This window comes from Callorhinus ursinus, unplaced genomic scaffold, assembly GCF_003265705.2.
Source record: "Callorhinus ursinus isolate GAN/ISIS: 27379988/994484 unplaced genomic scaffold, GSC_fseal_2.0 scaffold106, whole genome shotgun sequence".
Lineage (NCBI taxonomy): Eukaryota > Metazoa > Chordata > Mammalia > Carnivora > Otariidae > Callorhinus > Callorhinus ursinus.
Window position 1 is genome coordinate 658,884 of NW_027397168.1, and position 10,240 is coordinate 669,123.

Sequence of the window (10,240 nt, forward strand, 5' to 3'; positions counted from 1 at the left end):
AGCTTTAAGTGCATAATGTCACTTTATCTTCATGAACACCTGCTGAGGAGGGTACTGTTACCACAGCTCAGCAGAGAAGGAGTGAGCTTTGGAGCCTGAACGCCTGAGTTTGCTTGTGGCCATGAACCGGAGCCAGTTACCTAACTTCTTGGTCTGAGTTTTTCCAGCCACGAAAGGGGGATAATGAGGACATACCTCATGGGTTGCTGTGCCGATTAACTGATAAATTAATGCATATGTAAGAGCGCTTAGCGCAGGGCCTGGCTCTCGATAAGTGCTCATTCTGTGCCAGTTGTTATTGTATATATCTCCATTTTACAGATCAGGGCACTGAGGCCCCAGGTCACTCAGGGAAGATCTAGTGGAGCCATGATTGGTGCCCAGGCCTGTCTGACCCAGGGTTAGACTATCCTGGACTCAAGACCATGTCCAGGCGGTGGGACTCTGGGGTTTTGTTTCCTTTCTCTGAACCTTCTCGTCGGGTACCCAGGGAGAGAAATAGCACGTGCCCTCTGGGGAGGTGGTGGTGGTGAGGATTAGATGAGGTGGTGTGGGCAAGGACAGAGCTCGGCATGTCATGTGCTCGGTTAACAAGAATGATCGTGATCCCTTCCTGACTGTGCTTCTCTGCATGTGACCCAGGGGGGCCCCTTAACACACTACATCCCGTCCTCACCACAGCCCTTTGAGGGAGGAACTTGATCCCCATTTCAGAGAAGACACTGAAGCTCAGAGAGTGCAAGCGCCTTGCCTCAGGCCACACAGCAGAGCGGGAACTCAAACCCAGAATAATGCGATGCCAATTCCCCTGCTTTGACCTTGGCCTGAGATTCCAGGTTAGGACTCCCCTGACGGCCCCTCTCTGAGTGACCTTGGGTGGGCCCCTTCCCCTCTCCTTGTAAACTGTAAACTTGTAAAAGGGGGGGCCGTCTTGAAAGACTGAAAGAAGCTCCGATTCTGGTTTCTGCAGCCTCAGACAGGAGACCGTTCCCTCCTCCTCCTCTCCCCCGTCTGGAGCCTGGCTCAGAGGTCCTGGAAGGTCATGGAGCTGGCGCCCCCGCAGTCCTGCAAAGGCCAGCAGGGTCCAGTTACTCGTTGGGGGTGGGGAGGGATAATGTCCGGGGGTCCTAATAGATAGACTGTCTGCCCCTGCCAACAGGCAAAGGAACACGCAGAGAATTCTGTTCCCTGGGTCTCATTAAGCCCCAGACTTAAATAACTGCTGACTGGGAAACAGGGAGGGCCAGAGGGGGCCCTGCCTGCCCGCCCCTTGCCCTCCTGGGCAGTCAGGGGCTCAGAGGACGGCACGCCAACCTGGAGGCAAAGGGTCTACTTTCCCATTTGCGGTTGGGAGCAGGTGCACCCCAACTCTGGGTCCCCTCAGAGGGCCCCACTGGGAGTTTAGGCTCCAGGCCCCCATCTGTGAGCTGGACTTGGTGGGGGGGCTGTTGGGCACTCTGGCCCCAGGTTCCTCCACCCTCTGCTGCCTTCTGCCAGCCCCAAAGAAGCGGGTGCTTAATTATCCGGTCACTCTATCCCTGCTTGGCCAGGCAGCTAAGCCCAAACATCTGGCCCCAGGGCCCAGGGCCAGGGTGGATGGCCAGCCCCCACCTACTGCTGGCCCTGACCTGGGCACCTCCCACGGGACAGCTGAGCCCTATCCTGTGCCTGCCAGCTTGCAACAAGCCCAGAACAGTAGCTGCAGAGGCCTAGCGAGCTTGACTGATGCAGAAAAAAAAAAAAACATTTGACAAAACTCAGCACCCATTCATGGTTGATGCGCACACGCACACACACACTCCTAGCAGAGTAGGAGCAGAGGGGGCTTCCTTAATCACAGGAAGGGTGGGAAGAAAGACACAGATCTGTCCTTTCCCATGGGCGAAGACTGTCCACGTAGAAAACCCCAAAGCATCCAGTGGACAAATGGTTAGAGTTAACAGGAGTTTAGTTAGGACGCAAGATCAGTACTCTACAATTGTGTCCCTTGCACTAGCAAGTGTGACCCGTGCCCTGGAAGCACGGACCTCACCAGCACCCCCTCAGACCCCTCCCCCGCCATCGGCATCTGCGTTTTAACAAGGTGGCCGGTGATTCGCGGCCGGCAGCTGTCACGACTGAGAAGAGCTGCTCAAGCCATTTGCATTATCTGTGTCCTAGACTGAACTGCAGAACTCCCACCCCGCAGCTTGTTCATAGAGGCCTTGCCGGGCTGGCCCCCTCTAGCCCCGGGCAGGCTCTTTCCCCCCCGCTGCAAGCAGGGTGCATGTGGGGTGCAGCTGGGTTGGTTTAATGCTTTGCCCATGTTCTTCGTGATTTTTGGTTCTGTGTTTTCTAAGTGAAGTCGATGGGACCGGAGCCCCGGCTCATGCACAGTCACTTCCCTGCTGGGTTCTGGTGGCTGGATGCCCCATCCCCGGTGAGGACCGGCCAGGGAGTAGCTCCATGCCCCAGGCTGAGGCGAGGGCGTGGCATCAACAGCGAATGGCAGAGGGCAAGGGGAAGGAAAAACTTTTGTTGAAGCAAGAAACCCCACATTTTCACTTTGCACTGGACACCCACGTGGTCCTGCTTGCAAGCTTGGGGCTTCCCAGCTGCGGGGAGCAGATCTTCCTTGAGGACCACCAGCCTGGGCACACTTTAGAGGTGCTGGACTGAGGTGAAGAGCAAAGACTCTGGAATCAGGCCAGAGCTGGGCTTGAATTCAGGCTCTAACACCTTTAGACTTGTTGGTCTTCGGAAAGTAGGTTCCTCCCCGTTGGGGCCTCAGTGGTCTTTTCTGTGAAACGGAGGGAAGGCTAGGGAGTGGGTCCTGTGTTTAAGGTCTTGGTTTGTGATTAATTCAGAGCTCTTAGAAGGAGGGCAGGGTTTTCTCTTTTCTCCTTGAAGGGAATTCAGAGGCCCCGAGAAGGAAAGAAGCTGATCAAGGCATGAGAAGCTTGGACATGCTTGTTTTGTGGGTTTTTTAGCCTCATTGAGATGAAATCTACATGCCATAAAATTCACCCTTTTCCCGTGTAAAATTCAGGGGTTTTTAATATATTCAGGGTTGTGCAACACTCACCGCAATCTAATTTTAGAACGACTCCACCACCATCACCACCCCCAAGAAGAAAAACTGTGCCCCTCAGCGGCCATTCCCTGTCTCCCCCCGCCAGCCCCACCCCCCGGCAGCCAGCAATCTTTCCTTCTCTGTGGGTTTGCCTATTCTGCACATTTTCATAATGGGGTCCTGCAATGGCTCATCTTCCAGAGCTGGCCTCTTTCTCCTCCTGTGGTATTTGTGAGGTCCACCCACGACGTGGCATGTGTTAGGGCCTCATTCCTTTCCATGGCTGAGTAGTAGTTCGGAGTCCGGTTGGACGACCTCGTGTTTCTCTGCTCAGCTGCCGATGGACATTTGGGTTGTCTCCACGGATTGGCTATTGTGAGTAATGTCGCTGTGAATATCTGTATGGACGCATGCTTCCGTTACTCATGGGCACAGACCTGGGAGCGGAATTGCCCGGCCACGTGGTAATTCTGTGTCTAGCGAGCTGATGAACTGCCGGGCAGTCTCCCACAATAGCGGCACCATTGTTTACGCTCTCTCTGTGCCGCATGGGGGTCCTAGCCTCTCCACACATCCTCACTAGCACGTGTCAGTGGGTCTGGAGGCTTCTGCGACCTGCCCCCACCTCCTATCCCTATGGTTTCCCTGCCCCAATGCCTGTGTCCTCCCCGGGAGGGATGACCACCTCACGACCCCTCATGCACACTCAGCCTTGCACATTCACACGTACACGGACACCGACACACACCCCCTCACATGCACCCCAGCCCCCCGTGTGGGACACCTTAGGCCACTGATGGTAGCGGGACATCCTAAAGTTGAAGACCGTGGACCCCGGGCAGGCAGGACCCAGTCTGGGTTCGGCTCCTGGCTCTGCTCCTGCCCCTGGCCCACGGTGGGAGCTCAGGTGCTGCCTTGGCCTCCCTGGCTGCCCTTGGGGCCCCCACCTGTGAATGAGGAGGATCCCACCAAGTGAACAGATGTTTCTGCCAGGGGGGCTGCTCGAGGAGCAAGCTGCTTTGTTAGTGTTAAGTATTATGATTCGTATTAAGAATTACCTAATTAAGCAACTAATACTTAATTAGCACTGCCCCTGCCCCCTTCAGGCCCTGCCTGGGAATTCTCGTCTTCCTGCCCTGCCCTGGGGCCCCCCACTGGGTCATTATCACCTCCCAGTTAATCCTCAGCTGCTGCCACCAATTAACAGCCTCTGCAACCTCCCCTGCCCCTGCCCATCTCCACTCCCCTCTTTCCCAGCTCCACCCTGCCCCAGCCACCTCCAGCTTTTTTGGGACACACTCTTGGCCTGATGGCTTGGGATAGTTCACATCCACGGATAAGATGGCGGGAGGTCCTGATCATGCTCCCCCCCCTTATGTACCTCCTTATCTTGTTCTCTCCAATGATCCCCTACTCCAGGAAGCTCACCTGGATTGCCCAGGACAGGGGTCAGTGTCACTAGTCCTCTGAATTGAACTAGATTCAAGTGTCTTTGGGGTCACTCCACAGGTGCTGTTAACACCCCCCCTCCCCAGTCCAGGCAACACCTAGGAGGCCACAGCAGGGGCCCTGGGCGGGGGGGGGGGGGGGCCTGGGAGAGAGTGACACACGATCCAGCTCTGAGTTGTAGCCTTGCTCTGGGCGGGTGGCCAAAGAAGGCGAGGAGAGGAAGACAGAGTGTTTGCAAACAGGGCAGCTGCCAAGAAGGGGCCGGGGTGGGGGGGGGGCGAAGGTGTGAAGGAGAGAGGGGCCCAGCTGGTGACTGGCAGCGGCGCCTGGGTGACTTTTCTCCTCCTGCTACACACACGTGCACTCAAGGTCTCGTGGATATGCACACACAGGCCCGATATCCGCACACACGGAGCCAGGCGCACGCAAACTTCCGTCCCGTCCCCCACCCCCACAGGCTCCAACGCTCGGACACATGAAACACACAGTCACGTGACCGTGTCTCCCCCACGCACCATGACGTGTGCACACCCACGGGCCCAGGCGCTCCTGGACACACGCATCTGCAGCAATTCCCGCCCCGGTCCAGTGGAAGCGCCTGTGCCCGGACAGACACCGAGGCCAGCCTCGGGCACGCAGCATAGCCACCCCGTGGGGCCGTGTTCTGCCACTCTGTCTCTCTGTCTGCCTGTCCGTCCCTCGCTCCGTCTCTCTGCCTGACAGCATGCTGTCCAGTCTTCCCCAAGCAGACAGACCAGCAGCAGCATGGAGACCTAAGTGCTGGATGAAGCTGGGTGCGAGAAGAGAGGGCACACCATCGAGAGGGTGACAGCCTGGCATGGGGGCAGAAGACACGGGGCCGAGGGAGTGAGACCCAGCCAGGGGGAGAGACAGGGCCGGAAGACAGGAGCACGGAGGCAGCCACAGAACCAGACGGGCATTTATTGAGCAAACATCTTCGGCCAGGACGGCTCCGGTTACGCGGGGTACCTCACAGGACGGGCGGGACCCCCGCCCCCCAGCAGGACACGCAGAAGAGACACACTGACCTCAGCAGACAGCTCGCAGGGGAGGAGCATCCCGGAGGGAAGGGAGCAGAGGAGAGGCGGCGGTAGGAACACGGGCCGGGGGGCCTCGCCGAGCAGGGCAGCGGAAGCCCCCAGGGTGTGCGGGAGGCGAGGTCAGGGGCCACAAGCCCGCGGGCAAGGCGAGCAGTAGGTGCCAGAGCCCTGGGGAAGAGGGGGACAGTGGGGCAGACACGTGGCCGTCTCAGCCCCGGCCCCGGCCACGGGAGGGACACAGAATGCCCACGTGGCAGGCAAGGAAGGCAGAAAGGGGAAACGGGCAAGAGAGAAGCCAAAAGCCACCACAAGAAGGCAGAGGTGACCTCAGGATGCGGGGCCCACCTGGTTCCCCTTCCGAGTCTCCGCGGGCAAGGTGGGCTCGGGCTGTCCCCCTTCCCCTCCATCCTCCTCTCTGTCCCCTTCCTCTGCCTCTTCAGCTTCCTCCTCCTGCTGCCTCCAGGGACGCCCCAGGTAGCCCCGGACGGAGTTCACCGGGCTCCTCTTCCGGGGGTGAGGGTCCAGCAGCCCCCACAGGAGACTGTCGGCCACAGGCGTCAGGCCGAACCAGGGCTGAGGACGGTCCTCGGGCTGGCCCGACGCCTGCCAGATGAGGAAGTCCTCGTAGAAGGGGTCGGCCTCGGCCAGGGGTTGGTCCCAGGGGAAGTAGCCGGTGAGAAGGCAGAACAGCAGGACCCCCAGTGCCCAAGCGTCCAGGGCAGGTTGGATGGGCAGGCCCTCGGGGAGGGGCGGGGGGCAGCAGAGCTCAGGGGCCGTGTAAGGGATGGGTGGCCCAGCCAGGCGCAGCAGCGTCCCACGGGGCCTCGTGTGGCCGAAGTCGGTCAGCTTGACCCACTGGCAGGCTGGGTCGCACACCAGCACGTTCTCAGGCTTGATGTCCCGGTACACCAGGCCACGGGAGTGGATGTGCTCCAGGGCCGAGGCCAGCTGGGCTGCACAGCGCTGGACTGCCCGCTGCGGGAGGCCCACCTGCGGGGGATTGGTGTCAGGGCCTCCTGCCCCCTCCCTGGACAGCCGGCAGGGACCTGAGGCCATGCAGCAGCTCCTCAGTCCCAGGGGTGCCCAGGCCACTGAAGGACCTCCGACAGACTTGCCACGGGGAGGCCCAGTGTGACCCCGTGAGGTCCAGTGAGGCCCCGTGTGACCCCATGAGGCACTGTGAGGCCCAGTGTGACCCCGTGAGGCACTGTGAGGCCTGGGGAGGTCTAATGCGACCCCCTAGAGGCCTGGGGTGAGTCCATGGGGGCAGGTGAATCTCCCTCGGGCACAGTGATGGTTCTGTGGTGTCCGTGAATTCCAGAGAGGTCCAGGGAGGGGCCCTCAGGGGCCTGCTCGGGGCCCGTCTACCCACCTTGGGCTGGATGAAGGTGATGAGGTCCCCATACAGGATGGGCTCCGTCAGGAAGCTGTAGGAGTCGGCCGACTCGATGCCAATGCCGTAGGCCGTGACTATGGCTGAATGCGTGCCCAGTGAGAGGCCCACGCAGAACTCATACAGGAAGCCACGGAGAGAGGTCGAGGCCTTTGGGAGTTGCTTCAGCGCCAGGGTGGTGCCTGGGGGCAGTGGGGAGAGGTGTGGAGGGAGTGTGAGAGCCAAGGGTGGCCCTGGCCGCCCCCCACCCCAGCCCTGACTTTCCCACACGCCATCGCCCCCTCCTCCAAACGCTGCCTCCCTGCCAAGCCGCCCTAAACGCAGCGTGGCCACGGAAACGCTGTCAGTGGTACTTAATAATAACAACAATGCAGCATTCGGTGAGTTTCTGCTCTGCTGCGATGGAGCAGATGGAGGGGGCCCCTTGGGAAACTGAACTCGGAACTTCAAACGCCATGCTTCCGGCAAACCGGTGCCCAAAAGCCACAGTGAATGCAGAAAAGATGCTCTGCCCCGGAGACTCCGTCCCACCGAGGAGGAGTCATTATGCCTAGTGACCTGGAGCGTAAGTCCCCTGGAGGCCGGAACTCTGGCTTCTTCACTTGCATAGTCACCCGCGGCCAGGACCCCGACCTCCCCCACCAGGAGCCTGTGAGTGATGGAGAAAGGTCACCTCCTCGCCTCACACGCTGACCACTCTCCTTCCGTTCCCCAGCTGGTTGCTGCAGCGCCTTTCCTAAGCATCTGGGATGCCCTGGACTCCCGCCATGATGGCACAGGCCGCCTTCTGTTTTGATGGCGTCCGTCTGTGCTGTGAGCGCTCGGCCCCAGCACCTCCCAGCCCAGGCGCCGGGCAACCGGAAGGTGGAAAGAAGCACGGCCCCTGTGCCCCGTTATGGCTTGTGCCCCCACGTTTGGTGGCACACACCTGGACCTCTTGCTCTTTGCATCGGTCTCTGATGTGGGCTGAACCGTGCACCCTCCCTCCCCGAACCCAGAGGTGGAAGTCCCCACTCTGGTTTCGTAGAATAGAACTCTATCTGGGGACAGAGTCTTGAAAGAGGTAAAGTGCGGTCGCGAGGGTGGGCCCTAGCCCACTGTGATTGGTGTCCTTGGAGAAGGAGGAAATGGACACAGACACGCAGGTGGGGACACACAGGGAGGAGCCCCGCCCACACCTGGGGGCGGGGGACTTTGGCCTCCAGAAGCCTGAGAAAACGAACTTCTGCTGTTTAAGCCCCCCGCCCCCCCCCAGTCTGTGGTGCTTTGCTGTGGCTGCCCCAGCACGCTTGCACTCTCTCTCCCTGCGCAGGCTGGAGCTCCTCCATGAAGGCAGGTCTCACGGGTTCAGCTCTGGGGTCCAAGCCCCAGGCACTCAGGACAGGGCCGAGCTCCCCAGGGGGCCTTGCTAGGCGGCGTGCCCCTGGATTGGCACTGACTCCGAGTTCCATCCACACTGTGCCGGTCTCAGAGGACAGGCAGAGGATGTGTGCACACCTGGCAGGAAAGTGCCAGACTGGGGGTGGGGGGACCCACTGTGCTCTGGTCTTGCTGAGGGTCCGGCACACGGTGTGGCTCCGAATCATCCCCGTGATGACCGCTAAGCCAACCACAGGGGAGGACTCTGTCTGCCCCCCCCTTCTCACCAGCGAGAGCCATCGACCTATGCTCACGGAATCACCCCCATTTTCGGAGGAGGAGGCCGAGGCTCAGAGAGGGTGGGGGAGGTTCCAAGAAGACACAGCCTGGAAGAGGCAGAGGCAGCACTTGATTCCTGTTTACAGGCTCCCGGCCTTGGCTGGCACCTGTCGTGGCCCATTCCACCAGCCCCTGACCCTCCTGCATCTGTCTCCGGGCCCTGGTACCTTTCTGACGGTGGGTGACCAGCAGGACCCGGCCGAAGCGGCCCTGGCCCAGGGTACGCACTTGCTGGTAAAGCTCGTCCACCTCGGCTTGGACCAGGGTCTGGGCACTTAGTGCCATCATGTCCTCCAGCTCCAGGGCTGCCTCCTGGCCCTGCCGGAGCTCCTCTGCCGTGAGGCCCCCTAGGTCCTCCTCAGCTACGTTTTCGGCAGCCCCCGTCTCCTCCTGCTCCGCGTCTGACTGTTTGCCAGGCATCTCTGCAGGACGGAGCAGAGACAGTGACCCAGGGCCCAGGTCGTGCTGGACCTGGGTCTGAGGGAGGAGGGGCTGGGGGCTCATTGGCACTTTCCATTGTGACTCAGTCTCCCTCTTCGTTATGGCATCTGAGGAGCGGGGAGACCAGTTGCTGGTTGGGGTGAGGTCAAGCCTAAGGTCACAGATGTCTCTTGCCCGCACCCCCACATCCTGGCGCCACCCAACGGCCCAAGGGTGAAAGATGAACCAGATAACTCCAGACACCCCCCACCTTGTTTCCAAAGCAAACACACTTGGGCCCTGGGGGTGGATGAGTAGCCTCTTTCTCCTAAGAGCAAACAGGTGCTCTCTGCCTCCAGGGGCTGGTGAGGGCGGCTGCGCACACCAGGGCCTTGGGGGACGCCTGGGCCCCAGATGGGAGCAAGCACTTGGAAGGTCAAGTCCTTGAGATGCCTGGGGTCCAACTCCTACAGCCTCAGCCCCTCCCCCCTCCGGCCCAGGAGCCCAGCCCCCAGCGCTCTCCTCCCTCAGACCCAGGAGCCCAGCCCCCCACCCCCTCCTCCCTCAGACCCAGGAGTCCAGGCCCCCAGGCCCTCCTCCCTCAGACCCACGAGTCCAGGCCCCCAGCCCCTCCTCCCTCAGACCCAGGAGTCTGGACTGCCAGCCCACCCCTCTCCTGGAACCTTATACAACTCACACATCTTATGACTCTCAGACTCTGTCTCTCTAACACTCAACCACTCTACAGCCTCAAAGTTCAGCCCCTGACCCTCTGAGGGACCCAGGACTTTGGCCAGCTGTGCCGCTTCACTATCAGGTGCTGCCCACCTCAGGCTGTTTAACCCTTGCCTCCTCCTGACCAGGGCGCCGACCTCCAAACCTCACCTTCTCCAAAGCTTGCTTGACCCTTCGCTGCCTGCTGTGGTCAGTGCCCAGCACTAGATCCCATGCCAGCAGAGGCTTGCCCAGGAGCAGACCCCGCCCCCACCTAGGGGGTCGTAAGCCCCGCCCCTGGACCCGCCCCTTCTACCCCACTAGGGCCAGAGCGACATCGTGTGTTGACTCCTAGAACTGCCCGCCGCCAGAAATCGGTCCCAGACCCAGGCCCCAGAGCGCCCTCCACTCTCAAACCCAGGAGCCCAGGCCCCCCCAGCTCCCTCCTCCCTC

At 60.6% G+C, this 10,240-nt stretch overlaps 1 protein-coding gene across 2 annotated transcripts; it reads right to left on the bottom strand.

Annotated features, from left to right (window-relative positions):
- Positions 1–5,424: 5,424 nt before the first annotated feature.
- On the bottom strand, positions 5,425–10,042 carry SBK2 (SH3 domain binding kinase family member 2). Of its 2 annotated transcripts, XM_073889314.1 has the most exons (4): positions 9,959–10,042; positions 8,821–9,075; positions 6,935–7,137; positions 5,425–6,552 (listed from the first exon to the last, which is right to left on the bottom strand). In XM_073889314.1, exons 2-4 carry the CDS (start codon positions 9,071–9,073, stop codon positions 5,890–5,892), a joined length of 1,119 nt encoding a protein of 372 aa, XP_073745415.1. In that variant the 5' UTR covers positions 9,074–9,075; positions 9,959–10,042; the 3' UTR covers positions 5,425–5,889. The 2 variants fall into 2 exon arrangements, with proteins under 2 accessions (XP_073745415.1, XP_073745414.1); XM_073889313.1 differs by lacking the exon at positions 9,959–10,042 and having other exon boundaries at positions 8,821–9,129.
- Between the last annotated feature and the right edge of the window lie 198 nt (positions 10,043–10,240).

Coding starts and splice junctions, on each gene's coding strand:
- SBK2 (XM_073889314.1), bottom strand. CDS start 9,073: ATGCCTGGCAAACAGTCAGACGCGGAGCAGGAGGAGACGGGGGCTGCC. Junction 7,138..8,820: donor GGTCACCCACCGTCAGAAAG/GTACCAGGGCCC, acceptor CACTGCCCCCAG/GCACCACCCTGGCGCTGAAG. Junction 6,553..6,934: donor TCACCTTCATCCAGCCCAAG/GTGGGTAGACGG, acceptor AATCCCCCGCAG/GTGGGCCTCCCGCAGCGGGC.